The sequence below is a fragment of the Dicentrarchus labrax genome, unplaced genomic scaffold (assembly GCF_905237075.1).
Source record: "Dicentrarchus labrax unplaced genomic scaffold, dlabrax2021, whole genome shotgun sequence".
NCBI classification, from domain to species: domain Eukaryota; kingdom Metazoa; phylum Chordata; class Actinopteri; family Moronidae; genus Dicentrarchus; species Dicentrarchus labrax.
In genome coordinates, this window is record NW_026136721.1 from 30,028,837 (window position 1) to 30,053,484 (window position 24,648).

General features: G+C 41.0%; 1 protein-coding gene across 4 annotated transcripts in view; it reads left to right on the top strand.

Moving 5' to 3' along the window:
* The window catches only part of si:dkeyp-9d4.3 (caskin-1), a 35,118-nt gene that overhangs the window by 3,821 nt on the left and 6,649 nt on the right, over positions 1-24,648 (top strand). The window contains exons 2-19 of one of the 4 annotated variants that reach the window (XM_051385025.1): positions 5,021-5,072; positions 6,719-6,816; positions 9,749-9,894; positions 10,071-10,166; positions 11,246-11,367; positions 11,585-11,693; positions 12,174-12,282; positions 13,024-13,118; positions 14,085-14,199; positions 14,781-15,068; positions 16,652-16,750; positions 16,843-17,027; positions 18,052-18,133; positions 19,923-19,990; positions 21,948-22,055; positions 22,565-22,666; positions 22,883-23,021; positions 23,773-24,566. In XM_051385025.1, coding sequence (XP_051240985.1) covers positions 5,021-5,072; positions 6,719-6,816; positions 9,749-9,894; positions 10,071-10,166; positions 11,246-11,367; positions 11,585-11,693; positions 12,174-12,282; positions 13,024-13,118; positions 14,085-14,199; positions 14,781-15,068; positions 16,652-16,750; positions 16,843-17,027; positions 18,052-18,133; positions 19,923-19,990; positions 21,948-22,055; positions 22,565-22,666; positions 22,883-23,021; positions 23,773-24,566 — 2,807 coding nt within the window. The remainder of the gene's footprint in view (positions 1-5,020; positions 5,073-6,718; positions 6,817-9,748; positions 9,895-10,070; positions 10,167-11,245; positions 11,368-11,584; positions 11,694-12,173; positions 12,283-13,023; positions 13,119-14,084; positions 14,200-14,780; positions 15,069-16,651; positions 16,751-16,842; positions 17,028-18,051; positions 18,134-19,922; positions 19,991-21,947; positions 22,056-22,564; positions 22,667-22,882; positions 23,022-23,772; positions 24,567-24,648) is intronic. The other 3 variants (XM_051385026.1, XM_051385027.1, XM_051385028.1) reach the window with 3 other exon arrangements.

Sequence of the window (24,648 nt, forward strand, 5' to 3'; positions counted from 1 at the left end):
GGTTTTGTTACAAAGGAATACACTTACAGTATATCAGCTTTGGCTACTCAGGCGACTTGTTAGACTCGTTAGACACTTGTTAAACTCAAATTGGCTTAAGGCTCTTTGATTGGTTCTGTCATTGGTTGATAATTGGCTCTTATCAACCAATGTTTCTATTTTAATTGTATATGAACGAGTTGTTTTAGTTGATATGAAACAACTAGAGTTTGACATCCTTGCGTTAGAGAGATCACTTCATCGTTGGTTTTGGTCTTTCAGTGAGAAGACAATAAGAAATATATATAATATCACCAGACTTATCCTTTAAGTTTATAGTCTCGCTGCAATCACTGCAAACACATTCTGTCAGTGTTTTGGCTCAAAAGTTGATTTTAAAGTTTTAATGAACCAGTTCAGACAGAGAGAAGTCTCTGGTACACTTAGATGAACAGACACAAAGTAAGTATTTCTGTTCCATTTGGTAATGGTGTCCTTATCTTTGGCTCAGTTGCAATAAAGCTCTTAATCTAAGAGATATGAGAACATCCTTATCGTAATTGTATCTTTTTTAGGTTGTAGAAAGAAACTGAAATGGGCACTAAGTAATTTATACGTTGTATTAGCCCCTATCGACGATCAAGGAAGTGCAACAACACTGACAGTCAGTATTTCACCACAGTCGTATGGAAGTACAAAGGTCTGGTATTCCCATTACATCAAGTAAAATACTGTATCTAAACTCAGGAGTGCTGTGATGGACCAACAGTAAACCAGAAGAAATATTAAGAGACAACATGCAGCTGTAGCACACTGCAGTGGGAATGTTTTTTATAATAATTGAGAACAACATGAAGTGTTGATGATCGCCTCCTCAAAACACTGTCCTCCAACTTTAAACAAGACAATACACTGAGGGACGGTCCAAAGTAAAGTCATCAATAATTTTAATCGCTTCTCAATAGAGTTGTTCAGATACCGATACCAGCATTAGGAGTTCCTCTGCCAAAAGTGCAGTATCTGCGAGTCAGTGTGTCTGTGCACTGATCAGATACTACGTGATTTATTAGCCCTGAAGTGTGACTCTAGTACTTCCCAGCAGAGTCCCGTTCACTGATGTTTTTCCCAGGATAGTGAAGTCATGACCTGCCCTAACATGATCCGGGCAATGCAACAATTACCACCATACAGGCTTAGTAGTGTACGTTGTAAGAACGTTGAAATATTGGTATCAGCCAATACACAAAGTTTAGGTATCGGGAATGAGAAAATAGTGTTGGAACTTCTCAAATGTATTAGCCAGCAGCATAATTATTGTATATGCAAGGTATGCTGTTGCATAGATGCCCGCAGCAGTCCAAGGCCCGTCACTGACCCCTTGTATCTGCACCACTGCTATTATCTTGATTGATATGAGCTGAACCTGCATCATACGCAGCTCATCAATTTACATGTTGTTGCGGTAGGTAGTTATAGTAATCAGTGAGCAAAGGTTACTGATTTAGTGTTTGTAATGTGTGCAGACATGAAACATTTTGTCAGTAATGTCAATGTGGTGCGCCGTTAATCAGCATTTCTCCTATGTGTCATTGTGCGCTGTCACTAAAGGCATCGTGGTTTCATACGTGTGAAGGTGCGTTTTAATCTTTTATGGTGCTCCAATACTGATTTGGTTAAGTAGTCTAGTGTATCACTGTGATAGCCTCATCTCTCTATAACATGGCTATCTGTTTTCATTTAATTTAGGTATCAACAGTGCAGTGCATTTTGCTGTTTCTGGTCGTTTTAAAGCTGCATGCTTTCACTTTAATTCGCCACTGACGTTACAGCATGTTACATCTGACTGTGGTCTGTGATCATCTTGCATTGGGGCCCGGTGCTGACTCGTTACACTGCTGGTATTAGCTGCTTCTTCATCTTATATGTTGGTAAACTGAATATCTTTTGGTTTTTTGTATTACAGAACAAGCCATATGAATATGTCAAATTTCGTTCTGTGGAATTGTAATCAGCAGTTATTTTACATCATATTTGATCAACAATGAAAATAATTGTGAGTTACAGCCCTACAGATTTGACTGAATGTAGAGTTAATTATTTTAGCCACATAGATTGGAGTGAAGGGTGTCACTAACAACAAGCCAAAGGAGTGTTGTCCTCTGTTATATGAAATCTTTTAAAATGCCAGTCTTCTGCCATTACAGAGGAAATCAAAAGGAGACCAAACAAGGCCTTTTCTCTTTGAAGTTGTAACCATTATGGATACTAGACTAGCACTGTGTGTCCAAAACACATCCATTTCCAAAAAGGACTCACTCCAAAGGGACTGATGTCTTTCTAAAAAATTGTGTTCTTTCCGGAAGAGTGCAGAAAAATCTTTGGCTCTCTTGTCAGTTCTCCAAATTACCACTACTGAGTTAAAGTCAGTGTAAAAGCACTGAGTTTGATCTGTATCTTCATAAGCAAGTAATTCCATTTCCAAAGGTTTACCATGAGAAGTTCTGCTCTTATTGTCTTGACTGGTTCATAAAGCTTCTTGGGCCTCAGACTAATTAATTGAGAGCTGCTGGTATAAGTAAAGGAACAGTTTTAGTGATGCATTAACATTTGCAACAGTAATTTTTAAACACAAAATCTTCCAGAATGCATAATAATACAAACTAAGAGTAAAGAATTTCAAAATTATACATAAATGGTGATCTTGTATCATGTCATATATCTGTCCTTTTGTTCTTTTGATGAAAATGTGATATAGTTCTTGGACTGTTTCCATATTGTGACCCAGAGTCCAGCCAGTGTAACATATGTGCGCAATCGTCTGAAAACAGAAAGAAAAAGTCATGTCAGCGATGGCATTTGTTTTAGGCTACATGTTACACTCAGACTCTAAATGCATGATGACAGGCAAAGTCAGAGGTGGTGGAAACTGGACCTCGGAACATTTCTGGTAATGAGAACCCTTGAGAAACCCTCCACTTCACCTCTCCTGAGGTTTGGGGAATCTGCTCTGTTACACCGAAGGTTGCTTTGCCGGTGACTGCGAGCTTGTCGGTACTCTTTTATTAGGATTGAAGGGTTTCAAATTAAACTTGAACGACAGGATTTCACGTCAAATAAACTGTAAAATAGCTACAATTTGAGGGATGTGCTGCAAAATAATATCATAGTAATCCCTGCCAAGTGATTGACAGTCTGTGAGAATGGCACATTGAAGGGGTTACCATGGTAACCGGGGCTCGGTTGCAGTGTTATGCCTAAAATTATCATAAAAAATATGAACCCTGGTCCAAGGACACCATCAGAGAAACGGTAATGCTCTTAAACAAACTGTTCTTGTAAGAGAAGGAGGAGGATACACACATAAATCTGAACATTTAAGGTAACACATTTAAGTAACGGACACAATTAGGCAGATGGTTATGAATGAGTGCGAGTTTGGAGATGAAAGTCGGCTTTGAGAGCGATCGCTGTGGCTCCGGAAACAAAAGACAGGATGAACTGTTTGAAACCCCCGTCTTACTCAGCTGCAATGGAGTTTTAGATTAAATATACATCATGGTTTTGGGTCAGACGGGGAGAATTATTAAGTAATGCCAGCATCCAGACCTTTGTGCAGTAAAAGATAATCTATTGAGAAAAAGATAGAATAATTGTGGGTGTGCTGGATGTTGTGATCCTGTCATAGGTTTGTGGTTGGGGGTCATGTGGCTCTCTCTTGATAGTCTGATGGTGACACAGATATCTGCACTCATTGATTCATCTGCTGAAAGGGGGGGACGGGGGTGGGATGGGGATGGATGGTTCTTATTTTTAATCCAAGATGGATCGGGGGAACCCACATGTGCACAAACACACACATGCAGGAGAATGATGTCAGCCTGCAGAGTGTAAACAGATGCAACAGAACTACCAATCAGCACGCGCTCTTTAGCAAATTACAGGGAAAATTAGAGTGTGAGAGCGAGGATGAAGGGATGAAGTGCAGATAGAGCTGCAGAGAGAGGGAGAAGCTTTTCCCCAGATTACAGAACAGCTACAGATTACGGCCTGTGGATTATGAGGGTTGGAGCAAAAAAATAAATAAAAAAAAGTTAAGGCGGAGAGACAAACAAGCCGCTTTTTCTGTGTCCTCTTCTCTGTGTGTGTGTGTGTGTGTGTGTGTGTGTGTGTGTGTGTGTTGGGTTTTTGTTGATTGTTTGTGTCTGCGTGCTCCTTCCTGCTGTCTGGTGTCTTCATCCCTCTGATGCTCCTGTCAAAGATCAAGGTTATCGCATAATCACAAGCACAGGCGCATATATATACACCCCCAAACATACTGACCGTACAGATATCAGAGCGGTGTCACATCTTTCCTCTGAGTCTCGGAAGGAAAGCAATTAAGCACATTTCCCAAAAGGTTTAGCTGTTCCCTCAAGTTTATTAATTTTAATTGCTGGAGGACAAAATTAACCTTGATCTACTGAGATGCATCAATGAACAAAGATACTAATGATGTATTTGATTACACGTATCTGTAATTCACATGTAAACAACATGTAAAGATTACACAGTAGTGATTATTAAACACGAGTGGAATCTGCTATTTCTCAGGTTTTTTTATAGATGGATTAACACAATAGGTGGAGTAAAACAAGCCTATTTTACAATTATATCATCTGACAAACACAGAAATTGCTGATTTTTCACATTTTGCATGTGAATATAACTCAAAATGATGTTGTCGATAAAGCACAGAATGAGCTTTTATAGGTTCCTGATGAGTTTCCAAGACTGGCCTCTGTTTGCCTTTCTTACTTTATCACTTCTCCTTGACCTCTGTTGTTGTTGCTGGAGTGAAGAAGAAACTTGTAGAGTTCACAGGTATTAAAGTGTAGCTGTCAGCTCTACCTGCAGGGAATGAAACATTAGAGTACGTACAAGGAGAGAATACATTAATCACTGAATCCTGAATAGATTTAAATTTGGACTGTTTTTGTAATGAGTTTGTTATCCTCCTTTTTGCTCTCTCATTCTCCGTGTCTCCTTCCTTTGAATGTTTCAGAGCTCCTCGGAGCAGCAAAGCGGGTGAACGTCAACATCCAGGATGCAGATGGGTGAGGGACTACAGCCCCTTTAATTCATGTTGTCTTCGCCATTGTCCCACATTGCCGTCATACTTTTTTTAGGTTAATTTCCTTCATCTTTTCCCTGCCTCTTTTTTCTCCTGCTTTCCTTTTTGTTCCCTTTCTTTTTTTCTGTTTTCTTAACATCAACAACAACAGTGTTATTCATTACGTTGCATCGTAGCTACAGAGTTGAATCCTTACATCTTTCTCAGATTCAGATTTTTAACTAGATTCAATGTATCTTTCAACTGTTCAAAATATAAATAACTTTTGGTGCCTATGCTGTATTACAAGGGGGCAACATAGTATTTAGGGCAGTGGTTCCTAACTTGGGAGTCCCAAGGGCTGACACAATACATCTGAGATACTTAAAATGCCTATAATCAAGATTTTTATACAATGTTTCAAATGACAATGTGTAAACAATGTGACGATTTCAAAGGGATTGCTCGTATTGATGAATGTACACAGAATTATTATGCAAATCTGTAGTTCTCTTTGGATTTAGGGAGCTTTATAGTAAGCATCAGCTCATTGTTTAGCTGTCTGGCCCACAACTTTACTGTTTTGGTTCATAGTGTAATTGTGGGCCACAACAGGGAGCTGTTTTCAGTTTCATAAGCTGTAAAAACCCACTGTTCACTACCTGCTCAGCAACAAACAGCAGAGAGACAAAGTTAGACATAGTGCAGCTTTTAGCATTCAGGAGTTGATGAAGACCAAAACCTGAGCTAAAGGAGAGTGAATGTGGGACAAACACGACTCCAAATAAATGTTAAAATTGCTCCGTAACTGCTGGATATGTAAATAATAAACTGATAACAAGTTTGCCATAGCAACTTAAAGAATAACTTAAGACTAACTTAAGAAAAATGTTATTTATGCTGACCTCCAGTGGTTTAACTTTTCACCTTGCTGAAGAGATGCACAGGTGTACTCCAGGACCCCATGACATCCCTGCACCAAACTCTTACAAACCTCTGAGACTTTATTCTGTAGCTGACACACATTTTGATTATCCAACTGATGGGCAAGTAAAAAGGGAAAAATCTCCTTCCAAGATCAATATACTATCAACCATATCATTTTACACATTACCCACAGCTTAAATCTATCCTTGAATAGAAGAACTCAAATCTAACAACTGTAATTACCTTAAAGGAAAGCCTCTCTTATCAAATCTCAATGTACAACTATGGATCCTGGCTATATTTAGACTCACGATTGGTTAAGCTTTTTATGTGTGCACATGCTTGGTTTGCAATTGTATTCCATTTGGCTCCATCAGATAACAAAGATATTTTTATTATGTTGATTGGAATCAGATAATTGGACTCAGCTCCTTGTGTAATGACTGATGATTCGTTGATTTGACTCCAGGGCCCGGCCCTTATATTCACCAGGGATCCATTAGACACACACACACAGAGAAGCACTGTGTGTGTACGCTGGGCTCCGGGGTAGAGAGATTGCTTATTAATGGAAGTAGGTCATTTGCCCCCTCCTGTCTCTCACACAGAGCTGAGGGGCGGAGCTGCTCTACGCTGAAGATTATTTCAGCAAAGTTATGCTCTGGTTTTACGCTACATCTATGAATATGTGTATTTTTATACATAATCTGTGTCTGTGTGAAGGTTGTCACCGCTGCACCATGCTGCGCTGAGTGGTAACAAGGAGCTGATCTCTCTGCTGTTGGAGGCCCAGGCAGCAGTGGATATTAAAGACCATAAAGGTAAAAAAAAAAATACACACGGATGTTCACAGAATACAGGTGTCCTTACAACTCACTGTGTTACCCTGGAACAGGCACAAAGCACACAAGGCTGGCATGCAAACAAAACAATCACAAAAAACTGGAAAACAAACACATTTCTGGCTTTTCCTGTGTGACCAATAATACCATCTTATGTAATAGAAGGTGAGCTTGTTGGAAACGCAATAAAAAGTAGTGTTTATGAGAAGTGACAGATTTGTGTGCGCAGCAAACAATAGAAGAGGAATGCTTCATGGCTGCAGGACTGAGAGCCAAGTGGAAGCAGTGCAGCAAATATCTCCATCTCTTCCAGAAGGAAGAAGAAGAAATCTCAGGGCAGATGGGAGATGTAATCCCTCCAGGATGTAGGCCTACTGTCTGTACACCCCCCGTCAGTCATGCCCAGTATGTCTCGAAATAGAGGAATACAACTGTCAGGCATCCTTACCATGTGTTCCCACCTCCTCAACTGGTTTCTCTCCATGGAGGTGTGCAGGGAAACCTTAAATCATTCCTCCAGTATCCACTGTATACTACCAACCCAGCACCAAACAACATACAAACAAAGTGAGCGACTAGCTGGTGTAGCATTTAGCAGCTAAAGGGGAAATATATTTCCCTCAGGAGTTGGTGGAGACCAAAACAGAGCTAAAGGGAGACTAATGGACTTGTTTTGGCAACTGTTTCTTAACTAGTTAGCCATATCCACTTAAATATGTCAATGTTGTGTTCAGAGTTTGTTTTCACTGCCCTTGAGTGGGAAAGAAGTCCATTATTGCAGAGTTAAGATCAAAAGAGCAAGTTCAAGTTCCAATCTTCATCCAGACAACTTCACACCAATCTTCAAAAATGTTCCTGTGCAAGATGCCAACTAGACTGGGACATCCTGTAGGACTGGGCTTCTGGGTTTCATATCCTGTCTAAGAAATAACAAATCTATTCAGCAACGCTGCCAGGATACACCTGGCAACACAGTTGAGGGTATTTACAAAATGAGAAAAGTGCTGTGAGCCCTTTATTGTTCTTATTGGTGTAAAAATAACAAGTAGGCCCATTGTTGGATGACGGTGATCATGATCAACATTACTCCTCCATAATGTGAGGATGCAGTGTTCATAGTGTAATATTTCAAGACCACCACTGGCTGCCAAATCAGGGTTCCCAAGCATTGTCGTAAACATGGACATTTGAAGACTAGTTTTTCAGTCATGGAAACACCTAGAAGTCACAATCACAATATCTCAACAATTGAGCTTTCAGAATTTCAGGATGAACAACCTGTTGACCACTGAAAAGGTAAAGGGCTCACTTCAGCAATCCTCCCAAAGAACCTCCTGAATTGAATCAGTGTTCATTACATCAACAAAAATACAGAGTTCTCCTGTCATCTTCAAACATTTGACTTAAAAAAGTCATGTTCAGTGTCTCCCTTTCTCTGCATCTCCTTTTCCCATCCCATCTCTTCATATACTCTGGCTTTAGCTTCTGTAACTACTACAGCCGCTGTGCCTCTTCATCCTGGCAGCACCTCTCTTCTGAGTCAGGACTCCCTCATGCCAACCAGGCCTGGAGGGTCTCTTTTTATTCAGCTTGATGATGTGGCTCATCGCTGGTATCAAGACTGGGGGTCTTGGGTTACTGCCATGAGAAACATGCTCACTGCTACAAAGTGGTGTCTTCTGGTTTGAGGCACTGGTAATGACTCAGTGGGGGATTTTTGTGCTGCGCTCAGGTGAACTTTGGATCATCTTGAATTTCCTGCATGGCTCCAGGAGTTGGCTGCAATGTACAATTTCCTGCAAAGTTCTCTAAGGACTTGTTCAGCCACTGATAGGGGATTTCTTGTCTTGCCCTTTGTCTGAAAGCAGTTTGTCTGCGACATCTCCTGAGTACACTGGATGCACAACAACACTTCCACGGTCACAAAGGGTCACAAGCATGTCAGTCACATAAGATTGCATTTCCAGGAGGGATACTGAGAGTCTGTGTCTAAATATGTTGGAAGAGTAAATACAGAAATGCATTTACATTATGGCTGCAAGTAGTGAGTGTTGGTATTATTAATAATTAATCTACTGGTTGTTTTCTCGATTAACCAGCCATCATTTGCTCTATAGATTGTGAGAACAAAAATGTCCATAACAAGTTCCCAGGGCCCCTGTTGTCACACAGAAAACATACAAACTTATTAAATGACTTAAACAATCAATTCTCAGTATAGTTTCTGTTTAATTTTCTGTCAATCGACTAATTGTTTGAGCTTTAATGCACATTTCTATATTTCCATTTTAACTTAGGGTTTAATTGGTTCTTACAGCATATTAAGCACAATTGAGTAGATTTTGTTAGTTTAAAGACAGTACAAGGAGTTTTTAACTGGTTATGAAACAGTCTCATTTCAATACGGTTGCCTCTATATGAACTACATAAGCACACCAGACCATCAGCGAGAATATAGTTATGCCACTTTGTCGGATTTAGGTCGGATTCCCCTTGAAATCAATGAAACGAGGTGGAGGAAACACTAACACTTTTGTCCATAGGGGCCGCCAGAATCAACATAAAATGAATGTTCCTTGTAGGGGTTTTAATAACTGTTTTTAGTGATTTTACTGTGAAATGTATTCAGAAAATTTTAGGTATTTTGCCTGCTGGATGGCCACTGGCGAACTGGTCTGTCTATAAACATAACAATAACAGAGTGTGTGTCTTTGCATGCATTCATGTGTCTTTATATTCTCATTTTTTGTATGTGTCTGTGTCCATGTGCTTATGGGGTCTTGTATGTCTGTGTTTTATTGTGCTGTCATCTTTGGTTGTGTGTTTCTGGATGCGTTGTCTCTGTGTGTGTGTGTGTGTGTGTGTGTGTGTGTGTGTGTGTGTGTGTGTGTGTGTGTGTATGTGTGTGCAGGGATGCGTCCTCTGCATTATGCTGCATGGCAGGGGAAGACTGAACCAATGAAAATGCTGCTGAAGGCAGGCTCATCAGTCAACGGACAGTCAGATGAAGGACAGATCCCTCTCCACCTATCAGCTCAGCATGGACACTATGATGGGGTAACTGTGTGTGTCTTGTGTGTACTGTAGGTTGTTTGTGTGCTTAGTGTGTATAGTGGCCACGTGTGTGTTTTTGTGAGGTGTGTTTATCTGATGATGCATGCATGATTTGTGGCCGTTATAAGCTCGGAAATTCAGAAGCACCAGTAAGATGTGTGTGTGTGTGTGTGTTACAGTCAGAGATGTTGCTACAGCACCAGTCCAACCCGTGTATCTCAGACTCAGCTGGGAAAACACCATTGGACCTCGCCTGTGAATTTGGACGTGTCGGAGTGAGTAATAAACACACCAACTTACATTTTATTTTTATTTTATTTAACGTGTGTTTGACCAGGAAGGCCTCACTTACAGTGCAACTGAAGAAAACATCATGGGAAAACAACACATCTCACTTTGCAGCATTAAGGAAAAATGTTACAAAGTGAGAAAACTCAACCAAATACAGAAATGTGCTGCAAATAGAGAACAAAAAAAACCTTAAAAATATATGTATGACCAACCAAAACAACTATTTTGACATTGTAAAGTAGCGTTGGATCATGGGAGTTGTCTTCACCACCATTGCCGTCATTTCTTCTCCCAGTTAGGATTACTTCAGTGTTCATCATTCAGGAGGTTTTTGCCAGGATGCGAACTATCCTCCTCTCCAAATTAAACAGACCCGGTGATTAGAAACGGGTACAAACACTGAATAAAGCAGTTTCACTGTCAGTGTTTCTCCAGTGCTGTTTGGCAGACAAAAGACATCCCGAGGGCCTGCCAGCCGAGCTGCAGCTAACGTTAGCTCAGCTTGTTTCTCTGATAACTCTGATAAAGACGTTCTGGAGGTTTTTACTGTCAGCCAAAAGATCTGCAGTGGTCTCCTCCTCTCTGAAACAAATGGACCTGGTGATTAAAACCAGTAAAAACATGAATAAAGCACTTTTATCTTAAAAATACAAACAAAGTATAACATAAGTCTAGTGTTTATAGACATTTTAATGCAGAAATGTTACATATTATAGCTTCAGTAACACATTCAGATCCTCAAACATCAGTAGCCAGAAGATAGATAGATAGATAGATAGATAGATACTTTATTTATCCCGAGGGAAATTCAAGCATCCAGTAGCAGCATACAAACATAAATTAGACATACATTAGACATACATTTAAATTAAAATTAACCTATAGCACAGTAGCCATACATTAAATTAATTAAGAGAGAGCAATGATTCGAATCAAAAGTTTCCACACAGTGGCAGCAGCATACATACAACCATGTTTACGTAGTTCAGTGCAGACTTTGGGAACTGTTAATCGAAATTACTCCATACTATACATATACATGATATGTGTCTGTCTGTTGTAGGTGGTCCAGCTCCTGCTCAGCAGTAACATGTGTGCAGCCATGCTGGAACCGAAACCCTCCGACCCCAACGGAGTGTCACCTCTGCATCTCGCTGCCAAGAATGGACACATCGATGTCATACGGTCTGAAAAACTTGTCCTTGCTTTCAGTCTGCGTCTCTCAGTGTGTGTCTGTTTTGTTCAGGCAGGTTAATTTATAAAGATTTTAATTCTACAGTGGTTTTGTCAAGATTGTTACTTACTGTTATTTTATTTATTCTATATACGTGCTGTGATGACATTATGTCATGAAGGATGTTATACAAATAAAGGTTAATATTAATAATATTGTGTGCTGCAGGCTGCTGATTCAGGCTGGTATAGATATCAACAGACAGTCTGAATCTGGCACAGCGCTACATCAGGCAGCCCTCTGTGGGAAGACAGAGGTAGTACGCCTGCTGCTGGATGTAAGTCTCTCTGCCTGTCTCTCTCTCTCTCTCTCTCTCTCTCTCTCTCTCTCTCTGTCTGTCTGTCTGTATGTTTAATGTGTTTACAAAAGCAACCGTTGTTAAACTGCCTCCCTCTCCTCAGCTGAGCAAGTTTACACCTCAGCATCCCACTGAGCTGTGTGATGAGGCCTGTGGGATATGTTAGCTTGTTACATAAAACTGTAGCAGACTGGCTAGCATCCTACCTGTCATGCAATATTCAAACCAGATCTGTTTTGTTCTTTAATCCTTTTGTCACCTTCGGGCGAATAAGGATCTGAACAGGGTCAGCTCTCTCTTACCCCACTGTATTTCACTTTTGATGATGATGATGTAACAGATGTTAGCAGCGGACATGTACACACAGACTGACACCGAATGCACAGTATGTTCCTATTATGAACTCAGTGTGACACAATTTCAATTTGCAGCTTTAATATTTTTTCCATTTCCATCCAGAGTGGCATTAGTGCAGGAGTGAGAAACACTCTGAGTCAAACTGCCCTGGACATCGTTAACCAATTCACCACCACACAGGCCAGCAGAGAGATTAAACAACTACTGAGAGGTCAGTGCACACAGTAACACTTAATGGAGTCATAATCCAATACCAAGTAACACTATTGCCAGATCACCAATATTGATACAGATATTTTTGAATAAACCTATTACAAGTGCTTAATTTACTATGATATTTTCAGTCATTAATAGGCTACTTCTGAATGTATTTTCATTCCCACCAAATAGTTTGTCAAAGAGTTTCTTTTTGGCTACGTTCGCACTGCAAGCCTGAGTGCACAATTCTGATTTATTGCTCAGATCAGATTTCTTTTTTTGTTTGGCTGTTCGTATTATTGTTTTTAAATATTGGCAGGTCACAGTCCTAGACTGACATGCATTACAAATGTAGATCTAGAGTGACCTAAAAGTCACATGAATGATGATATAACTGTTCACACTTACGTAAAATCAAATCTGTTTTTGATTTGGACCGCATATGAAAGTGGCCCAAATCGAACACTCAGATCTGGTTCCATGTGATTTGTTCCCACTGTCAGGAAAAAAAAAACAGATCTGAGTCACATATAAGCAAAAAATAATCAGATTTAGGCCACTTGTGCCTGTAGTGTGTAGTGAAGTGTCTGTTATATTGTATTAATTCAACAGAATCAGAGAGACAAACAGTGCATGCAACCCAACATTACTGCCTTCTGTTTCCAACTACCTGAAAATATCTGCTGTACTGTTGAACACTACTTGACTCCATTCAACTCTACTGCTCACTCATACTGTACTGTATGTCTTGTAGATGCTTCAGCTGCGATGCAGGTGCGTGCGCTGAAGGATTACTGCAACAACTATGACCTAACCAGCCTCAACATCAAAGCTGGAGACATTATCACGGTACATGGATCTAATAATCGGACCGACCTACGATACATTGCTGTGCCTGTCAACTGAAATTCATCAGTGAATGCAGAAAATATATATATTATGATATTTACAGATGTACATAAGCATGTGATTATAGTTTTTATCCCTTGCTTTTGTATAAATTTCACTACCAGGAGCCAGTTGTACCAAAGGTATGTTGAAGTGTTTACCAAGTGGAGATGAAAACGTCATTAAATTAAAATGGGATTGCACCATTCAAACTAGTTCTTAGAAATACTACAACCACTACTAAAAATCACTTCTGCCAGGTTTAACTTCTACATACGTAACTGAAGTAACCAACAACGCTAACATAAGCTTGCTATTGTAACCCATTTAGATTACAGATCAAATGAGATAATAGTATATGGTTGATATATTTAACATGACACTTAAAAATATAAAGTGCTGTTTAATAATAATGGAAACGTTGCACAAAAATAAAACAATATACCCATACTAATTGCAAAACGTTGTGCCAATGATGTTAGCGTCCGCCAGGTTAGCATAATCTGATATTTTCTGCTCATTCTTAAAGCTGAACTACACACAATTTTTGCTTTTACACATACATTTTTGTTGACTTATGTTAATACAGGTTGGATTTTTCCAACAAAACACCAACATTTCTACTCAAATGTAGCTTGTATGTCCCCATAAAACGGAAGTTGTGTTACAGCTCATGACCTCCCGTTTACATAGCTCATTACTTTTGACCTGTTTGTGTTACAGGTGCTTCCTCGCCACTTGTTTACACATTAAAGGTGTGTTTACTAGCAACCTACCTAAAGTTTTAATGGTGCTAAACCAATATTGTAAATAACTAGTCGGAAACTACGTATGGACTTTCACACAAATGCATTGAGGGGTTTATATTTAGCTGGTGCAAGTAAACATGTTATAACGTTATTTTAGCAAACTGTATGTGTGTGACAGGTCTTGGAGCAGCACTCTGATGGCCGATGGAAAGGCTGCATTCACGACAACCGCACAGGGAACGACCGTGTGGGCTACTTCCCCTCCAATATGGTGGAAGTCATCAAGAGGGCAGGTGACCACCCACATCACAGCTGTGTGTGTGTGTGTGTGTGTGTGCGTGTGTGTGTGTGTGTATCTATATGAGTGGGCGGATGTGTGTGCTTTCGCATATATGTGAGTTCAGCAGCTGTTCTGTAGCTATAGCTAATCATCAGTTGTAACGTTAGCTAGATGCAGCATCATCGGCCTCTTTAGGCAGCCCATCCGTCTTTCCCAACCTGTCAATCATTTCCATTGATCAAATATTATCCCCCTATTGGCTGTTGACCCTCCTCCCTTCCTCTATATTTCTGCTCCTTCTGTCACCCTCCCTAAATAACAACCCTGTGTATTCGCTCTAGATTGTGATGCTTTTGTTCATATTGTTTGTTTGCTTTATTGTTATAGTGATATTTTAATTTATAGATATATATTCCCTGTGGATATATGGATGTATTCTTTTCTTCTTTTTCATATTTTGATTTTAAAAAGTTATTATTTTATACATTTTCAGATCTGATTAGATTTGTTTTGTTTCAAGTTGACTGATCAGTTGTTGTTGTTGTTGTGTTGTTGTTGTTGTTTTGCACCTCCCTCCTCCTGGCTCGTGTCCAGGTCACTCCCCCTCCCAGCAGTGCCACACCCTCCTGCTCCGCAGGCCCAACCCCTGTCCCATTGCCTCGGTCAACGGACACTCATACCCACCCACCAAAGTCCTCCCCCTGCATCTGCCACCCCCTCCTCCCCCTCATCCCAACACACAGTCCCTCCCTCGGTTCTCCTCCTTTGGGTACGTTCCTCTTCCCATCTCTCCGCCTTCTCTGTCTACTCCTCCTCTGTCCACTCCTCCTCCCCCTCCTCCTCCTCCTCTCTCCACTTCTCAGGAGCAGCAGAGTCAGACAGGTACATACTGTGGTATCACTTTAATTCACAGATAAGAATCCTTTCCCGGTGTTTGACAAGACCACATATAGAATATATTATCAATCTGCTTGTTCCAGCACTTCACTGCAGCTACATATATATTATATATGTGTGTGTGTGTGTGTAAAGTATGTAAATTATGTATGTATATATAAATATATTAAAGGATCAGTTCACATTAATGAAAAAAAAGGAACATTTCCCCACTTACTCCTAGTGGTGTTTAGCCATGCTGATATTTTATTTCAACTTTTCTCCCAAATGTATAAAAAAAGAAACAGTTGAAACCATCCACAGATAAGTCTGTAGATTATTCTAATTAAAGAGTAACTAAACCCCCTAACCTTTTTTCAGTTGAAAACCTATGTATATGGGTGAGCAAGCAAAGCGCCATGTTTGCTCTTAAATAAATCACCGTAAAGTCACTTCAGCAGTTAATTCAGATTTCTGTGTATATGAGTATTAAGTAGTGTTGTTGATCGATTAAGGTCCAAATCTTGACATTTTAGTGCAGTGTATTTGAATTCTACATATTGTGCTATAAATTTGCATAGCGACCGCTCCCCTACTGGTTGAAACCAGGTTATTTCAATAAAATTTTGCTGTTGGCTGATCTGGAGGCAGGTGACGTATCTGGAGGCAGATTTCGTCAACATACCAAACCTGCCTTCTCACCCGCTCCTATAAAACCTCTCCAGACTCTGCAGACTGTGGCCTTACACGTAGTGGTAGCCTGACATAGGCGAGTTAGCCTCTTTGAGCCACTACCTTACCTAACGTTACAACACAGGTGCCACACAGGAACTTTTGCGTTCGTGGATGTGTTTTTAGTGACTGTAAAAGCTCCAGCAGACTATCTATGGTATGGCCTTAAGCAAGTGGCCGGTGTTACACTCCAAGCTACAAGGCCACACCCCCTATATGATTCTCTCTGCTGCACATTAGGGGTTTAGTTACACTAATAATAAAACATATACATAATAAACATATTCACTTCCATTGTAATAGAATAGCTTTCTTGTAATTTGTGTGAACTGACCCTTTAACTAAAATTTTCAATTTTTTCTATAACTTCACATACTGTACATATTATAGAAAACTGAGGTACTTTATATCCATTTTCCTATAATTTAGCTTGAATCTTGATATGTTTTATTTAAAATAATGAAATTGTGTTTTGAACAGTGCGGTAGTTGTTAATATTGTGCAGACATGCACACAGTGGTGAACCTGCCTAAGGGTCTGTGGGGAAGTCTCAGAATTAGCACTCAGAGGTTTTACAACCAGTATAAGTAATTATGTATTTATGAATGTGTGAGTGTCATTTAAAAGTTAAACACATTTATATATTATATGTACAGTATAGGAAATATACTATACCGTATATATAATACTATTATAAATTATACACACATCATTATATGGGTCTGTGTTATAAGAACTTTCAAATATAGATTAAAATAGTGCCAATAACAAGTGTGTGTGTGTGTGTGTGTGTGTGTGTGTGTGTGTGTGTGTGTGTGTGTGTGTGTGTGTGTGTGCGCGTGTTGTGTGTGTGACAGGTTCGCGGACTGCAGAGCCGAGTCCTCAAGGCTCTCCAACTTTGGGACAGCAGAGCAGCACCAGTGAGGATATCTGGGTGCTACGCAAACCGCTGGCAGGTAAAGTGTGTTTTCAGGTGACAGTGTTAAACTTTGTATGTGAGTTACTGTTCTCTATGTAATATATGCAATGTGTGTGTTTGTGCGTGGAGGTGGCGAGCGCAGTGGCAGCGTGGGCAGCATCGGCAGTGCTCGGTCAACAAGTAGCTTGCAGAGCTCGGGAAACACACACGTTCTGACCACCCCTGCACCCAGTCCACACCCGGCAACCACACCAGGAGTCAACACACACGGCCTTAACGCTCCGGGCCTGCACGCACAAGCTGAAGGGGTCAAGGTAAAAGAAGCTTTATTTGTGTGCACATGTTTGCACCTGTTTACTTCACATCTCTGCTGGATCTTTACAAAACAGCAAGCACGTTGTTTCTGGGAAACAGCAAAACATTTTCAGGAAACAGTGTAGTTACCAGGTTAACCACAATTCTGCTTCCTGCTTGTTCTTCCGTTGGAAGGATAAGCATCTCTTTCTTTTTTTTCAACAGTAGACCAGGTGCTTCAAGATTATCACAAAGTAAAATCTGGCCTGTACATACCAACACTAACCTTTTCTGTCCGGACAAACTGTAACAGCCAACTTACTTACTGTATCTGTCCCTGAATATTGTGATGTGATTGTGTAACAGTATATCTTGGTAGAATTATACAATATGCAGGTGGAATTTGTCAACATGTATGTTTATTACCAAATCCTGTGTGGAAAAGTTACAACAGTGAGTTGCTGTGAAGTACAGACTGAAATGTGACTACTTTATTGTAATTTTTGTAACCTTATAATGTGCTGTTGTATTTAGTATTTGTATGAATTGAGTTGGATATTTGCACCACGAAGTTTTAAAAAAACAGCTAGCATGTGCCATGCTTGGCATTTGAGTACAAATATTATATGTGTTTTTAAGAAAACAGATGACTGACGCAGCCCACGCAACAACACAAACTTGAAAAAAAGAGTGTCTGTGCATAACGTTAGTTACTTTCATTTTATATGTATGATCTGGCCTGCTCTTTAACACCCTTAGCAGAGTATAGTTTTAAGTGCATTGCCAGATATAGCAAGTCTATTTTAGGGTAGTAAAATACTGAATTAGCGATTAGCCTACATCAGTATTGGTAAACTGCAGGAAATGTAGGAGGAAGAGGGTCACAAGCCAGAATGTGTATGGTAGTCCACTAAGCTGAATCACAAGGCACCTTTGGGATTCGAATGATTATGCTTGAGTAAGTTGAGTGTGTGTGTGTGTGTGTGTGTGTGTGTGTGTGTGTGTGTGTGTGTGTGTGTTTGTTTGTATGTTTCTGTGTTTTAGCTCCTGGCCACCGTGCTGTCCCAGTCGGTAAAAGCCAAGGAGCATCTCTTGGAGCAGTCGCAGTCTGTTGAGCAGTCCGCGAGTAAGCACACACACTCACCCAAACACAACATAAAAACAATATCTTATATCAATATCTCTGGATTAAATGTCTGTTTTGCTGCTGCCTCCTGCTGATTGAGCGATCAAACACAGCTGTGGTTTAAACAAATACTTTAAAGTTTGTCCTGACTTGCTGATGAAAAAAAGTTACACCTGTGATCCAGTCATTCTGTCTGTAGAAGAGGGATAACAATTAAATCAAGGCGGTGTTCACCAGTACAACAAGCGCCTCAGGGTTTATTTGTATCGCTGCATTTATGATCACTTTTTCTTCATTTCACTTTTAGTCAACCTGGCCCTCTAAAGATCATCTGTCTGTTCATATCAGACAAAAGCAGCATTTCCCACCCCCATCATATAATAGTAATTTAAGTTGTGCTTTATTTATAAAACTTGCTCTATAACGCTATTCAGGGATACGATGCTCTTTCTTGGGAGAAATCTTTTTTGGTCCTCAGGCATGTGTGCTTTTATGCTTAGTGATAGCCACCATAGATGACGAGACAGACCGAAAAGATCCAAAAGCTTCTATCTTCTATTCATCTAAAGACAAATGAAATGAATGAAAAGCACAAAAAATATAAAAACTAAATCTGCGGTGAGTCAGCAGATAATGCCCTCTAATTGTTTTTGACATGAGCTTGCTTTAGGTTTGTACTGGTATATTTTGCTATGAGTCATTAACCACAACCTTTATTTAATAACTTTGCTCATGATGATATTGGATCAGGGCCCACTTGTAACTTGTAAACTTCATTCCTGGTAAGGGATTTACACGTTTACATTCCTGTAAGCAGCTACACGCCTGTTAATGGTTTAATACTTGCTTGGGGATACAGAAAGTAGTACATTCACAATGTGTCTATTGAACATGTTTAATGTATTTTTATATACAAACAGTGTATTGTATAGACATGTAAATGGTGTCTCTGTTATGCCAGTTAAATCTGTGATGTGTGCTTGGTGTTGATTTACTCATTTCTCTCTGAAAGAAGCATATAAATTAGCATATTTTAATCTGCTGTCATTCTACTAGTTTAAGTGATATGTAGGAAGTGTAGTGCTAAAACAACACCACAAAGCCAGCCAAGCATGGAAGCTGTTACCAAAATTATTATGAAGGACCACATTGGCAATAGAAACCTTACTTGATTTAATTCCTCCACAGCTTCTCACCCTCACTAGATAACACCATTTACTGGCTTTGCAGCATTTTAAGACACAAACAATGAAGGCGTTTTCATCTCCAGGTTCCTTCATTTCTTAATAATTTACTAGAACAGAGCTCTAGTAGGAATTGGTTTCTGAAGAAGAAGAGTTCATAATTAAATAAAAATACCAAGCAAACATCTCCCATTTTCTATAAATTAGGTACAGTAATAAGTACTTGCTTCCATTTTCACAATAACTAGTAAATAATTAAATGTACAGTTATAAATAAACTGTGAAGAAACTCCAAGACCCAGAAACTAAAGCACTGCCAAGATACGCATTTTATAAATAACTAGTAATAACATCACTGCATAGATCTTACTGAGGACTAATGGCCACTGAAGGCTTTTTAGAATTAAGTGCATTTTTACAAAATTAAAAGGTTTGTTAATAGAAATACTTGTGTGGGTAATAGTTTATGTACAAATGTCTAGTAATTAACAAAATACAAAAGACTGAAATAACAAAATTGTCATTTCCTGTTAAAAGTAATATATTTTATTCTTTTTCCTTTCTCGTTTCTTTCCCTTGTTTCCACTTTCCACCTCCAACCCAAGGCTCTTCCAGTTGCACGGTTCATGAACAGCGATCGTTTGAGCGGAAGGCAGAGGAGGATGATGGGAAAGTGAGTTTTTGGATGGCAGATTGGTTCACTCTGGGACCTCCTCTTTCTGTTGCTCCTGTTTCTCCCCAACCTGTGCTTTGGTTTGAGAGAAAGACATCTACAAGGGTGGGTTCAGTGGGCACAGTGAGGTATCTTCCCGGGTGGCCGTGTTGCACCTGAACAGACGACACCCTGTGGATGGGCATGCAAGTGTGTCACCATGGAGACAGGCAGAGTGACAGACACATCGAGGAGTCAGTCGCTGTCTTGCCTTCTGTCCCTGCACCCTCCCCCCTGTCCTCACACCACACTGAGACACCAGGCACCCACATGCTGCTGCTCTGCTCTGAAACCTGCCAGCAGCGTTGTGTGTTCTGTGAATCTGAGGGCTACATTCTCTGTGTGTGTTCTAGAAGCGAGCTGCCGCCGTGTTCTAGAATCAAGCGTTCACTGGTTGCCAGGCGACAGCAGTGTTCCGTCACAGGAGCAAAAAGCAGTAGTGGTGTGTCCTCATTCTTTGACAGTAAATTCATTCACAAAACATAGCTAGAATTCCAGTGGTTTTTAAAAAATAACCCTATTACCTGTAATAGGGTTAGACAACCCAAATTGACCTAAATGGTATCTAGTGGTTTCGAGCCTTACTGGTAGTTTCAGTTTCATTTGCAGAGGCGAGAGGCGAGAGCTCACCACACAGGTGAATGGAAATTTATTTGTGGTGACAAAACTGACAAACTTCTTCTAGAAACAGAAACTTCTACTTGTAGTTTTTAATCCACAGGCCTCACTCTGAATGGTTTGCTCTATTTTTACCTTCAGAGGAAATTTAAGAAAACCGTTGACAGCAAGGTTTGTGGAAAAAAACAAAAAACAGGCAGGACATGAGGTGATGCAAGTTGGCCTTTAACTTTTGGGTCGGTTGTGGTTCAATCCCTATCTCCTTCTGTCTACAAAAGAAAAAATCACTTTCACAAAAGTCACTTTGGGCAAACAAATACATGTAATGTGATTACACTTTTCCCATTTATGGAAGAATACTGCTGAAATGCAGTGTTTCAATGCTATGAACACCATGAATTAACTTCCATTTACCTCCACTGTATTGTGGTGGTGGCAGAAGTGGCAGCAGTAGAGATCTCAAAACCTTTGCAAAAAAATCTTTAGTTTTAGTTCCAACTAGGGGTAACTGGGGCAAGTTTTATGTTCACTTAGTTCTTAATTGACCTGCCCCTGAGTCCCCTTTTTGCTCTGTGCTCCAATAACAGTTGAGTTCAGGTATTCTGTCAACTTTCTCCTTTCCAGTACTTAGATGTATGCTAATGTAACTGAAGGTGTGACCATATATGTTGCTTATATGTTGCTACGAGCCAGCAGAGCATATCTAAGTCCTGGAAAGGGAAACGTTGACCTATGTTCCAAAAGGAGCGGGACTTGGGAAGATTCAATTTGTTCTGTGGTATGTGTCTTGCTATTTGTATGGAGTCTTATGAATAACAAGAAGTATTGTTTTTGAGTAATGTGTATTAGAGATCCCTTTATAGTATTATTCCTGAAAACCCCTGAAGTGATCTTACTGTGTATTTTAGTAGCAGTGTGTTACAAACAGTTAAGCATAAAGTAGGCTGTATTGTTCTTCGAATGTGTGCTGCTGTTGTAGCACTCTGGAAATGTTGTATTGATATTGTTCTGTAAGCTGTTAGCTACCTGACAAAATGAACCGCTCTCTGTTACAAGCGACAAAGAGCTGTTTCAATCCGTTGCTGGTAAACACTGTCTAGATTTTGTCGCAGAGCGGGGTTACATTTTGGGAGTACACTAGAAAGTTTCTGCTGTTTGCTGTTTTCTAGAAGTCTTCTCTCCCGTGTTCTAGAGCCGGCTGCTGTACTGCGCTCTAGAACAGGTCTGTGTTCTGTGCTCTAGAAGAAGCCTGTGGACTCTTCTAGAAGCAGGCAGTAGTGTTCTGTGTTCTGTGTTCTAGAAGCAGGCAGTAGTGGCGTGGCTGGGTGAGTTTCAGCTGCAGTTCTACACCACCCACTTCCTCACCGCCGGATATGATCTAGACACCATTAGCCGCATGACCCCTGAGGTAAGGTCATGTCCCGTGACCCCCTCACGCCCCGCCCCTTGTCTGTCAAGGCTCCGCCCAGCACAGCTCTCAAATAAGCTCCCCACTGACCTGGATGATGTCATCATGACCCTCCTGTCTCTGTCACCTGACCCCCCGGTGTGAGTCCTGAGCCTCAACCAGTCACTTCTCATACTCTGTCTGCTTCATTTACATACCTGTGTTCACACATGGCCGTGTGTTCCAGTCTGTGCTGTAAACGCTACTCTGTGTTTGTCCTTGAGTGTGTTTTCAGTGCCTGTGTGTGTGTGTTTTGAAGCGGACACAGTGGTGTGACGTAAACCCCCTAAGGGCAGGGGACACTCATCAGAGATTATCCAAAGCAAAATATTCCTGAAGGCATATCACACGCAGCCTATGTACAGATGTCAAGCGTACGCATAAAAGTGTTTAAAGTACATTTAAAAGGGGAAAAAAAACACCTAGTTATGCTGAATTCCTGATGTGACTAAGTGTGCTTTGCGTTGAAGGACCTGACGGCAATTGGGGTCATGAAGCCTGGACATCGAAAGAAGTTAACATCAGAGATCAGCAAGCTGCCCTCCACAGACTGGCTGCCAGACCACAAGCCTGTAAGCCTCTCACGTGTACTATACAAAGTAGAAAAAAGGAAAGATGTTGAGTTTTGGCAGCTGCATGCACACACACATGCTGCTCTTCCAGTCTGTTAAGAAACAATTTTTTCAGAATCACAAGATGAAGTAGAATTCAACTCTGTATCTTGTAATCTGTGCTCAAGGTTTTTTTTACATTGTGCCCATGTTTGTGTGTCCCTTTGTGCGTTTCAGGCCAATCTGGCAGACTGGCTGTCTCACCTGGGTCTTAGTCAGTACTACCAGGTTCTGGTGCAGAATGGGTATGAAAACATTGACTTCATCTCTGACATCAGCCTTGAGGATCTGCAAGAGATAGGCATTACAAAACTCGGTAAGACATTATTAGGCTGGGAAATAAAATAATAATAGTAACAAAGCAAGTAGAGATTTTCTTTTATTCACTTCATGTTAATGACAATTGTCAAGACTTATGAATAAAAGACATGAATAAAAGACATGTCAGTCATAACTAGACTTTCAGGGTTTGACAACAGACTGTAGAGATGTTATTTTAAGAATCCTAATCACACTTGTTACCAAATGTTTTGTGTCAAAGAAAATGAAATACCATATTCAATATTAAGTTCCATTATTGTATCTGAAATATTTGGACTTAATTTATTCTCTATTCACTTCTCTGTGGTGATAATAGTTGTTATCAACCACAGAACATTCATTTTGTTCAACAATGACACATTAAAAGCATTTTTGAAAAGATGAGTTTTGAACTTTGACATATTAGCGCAGTGTTGGATGTGTTTGGGCAGAGAGTTAAGAGGGAGGGGGCAGCTGTGGAGAGGTCTGGTGGTTGGTCCTGAGTGGTAGAGACAGGAGGTTGGCATTGGATTGGTGGAGTGGGAAAGGAGAGTGGTGGTAGAGCGATCACATTGTTTTCTCGCAGCCCAGTAGCAAATGTTCCAAGGACCAATACTGGTCTGCAGCCCAGGGACTGGAAACAGGATGGGGTTTCCATTAAATATTTGCATAATCTCTTCTAGCTTTGAGGTGTATTTGACTTTTTATTGTCTTTCTACGTTACGATAAGCTCCATTCCTTACTTCCACACCTCTGCCTCCTTGCAGGCCATCAGAAGAAGCTGATGTTGGGAGTGAGGAGGCTGAAGGAGCTACAGAGAGGAGAAAGAGGCTCTGAGCCTCCTCAGAGCCCCTCTACACCTCCATCCAGCCCAGGTGGCTCAGAGCCCCGGAGGGAGGCGAGGAAGCAGAGGGACGGTGCCCCCAGCCCACTGGCTAAACCTCGCCCAGGTCTCACACATTCACAGACCCCTCCTCACACACCGACACACACCCCACCACAAACCCCCCCACATGCCCGCACCCAGCAGGCCTCCCCGAGGGCTCGGCCGCGCCCCTCCACCCAGATGGCAGCAACAGATTCGTCTGTACCCCTGCTCCGCCTGCCCAGTGAGGAGGAGGAGCGACGGAGAACTCACAGTCTCATTGGCTCAGAATCTGACTCTAGATACGCCACTGTGTGCCGCAGCAGCTCCGCACGTACTGCCGCCCCTAATGATGTCACTGTTAACCGCAGCCAATCATCCGTCACCCTCCGTCCCCGTCGGAAAGGTCGGCCCCCGACACCACCTAAACGGTCTTGTTCTTCCATTACCGGGGGTGACGGGGAAGGAGAGGGACAGGGGGAGGGGCTACTAGGGCTGCCAACCTATCGAGAGCGGCGAGCCAGTGACTGCGGCAGCCTGGGATCAGCTTTAAGATCTCAAGGCTCAGCGGGCCTGGAGAGATCAGAGGGGGCTTCTGGGAGTGTTAGAAGCCTCGCTGCTATGCTGGAAACATCCATCGTGGGTGGAGCCAAAACCCTGCCGAGGAATCTGGGAGGCAGCACCAACTACCTACAGGTGTGTGTTATGGCGTTTGGTTTTGGACAATGAGAATCATTTTGTAAAATCTTTATTAGCAATATGCATGTGTAACAATCCT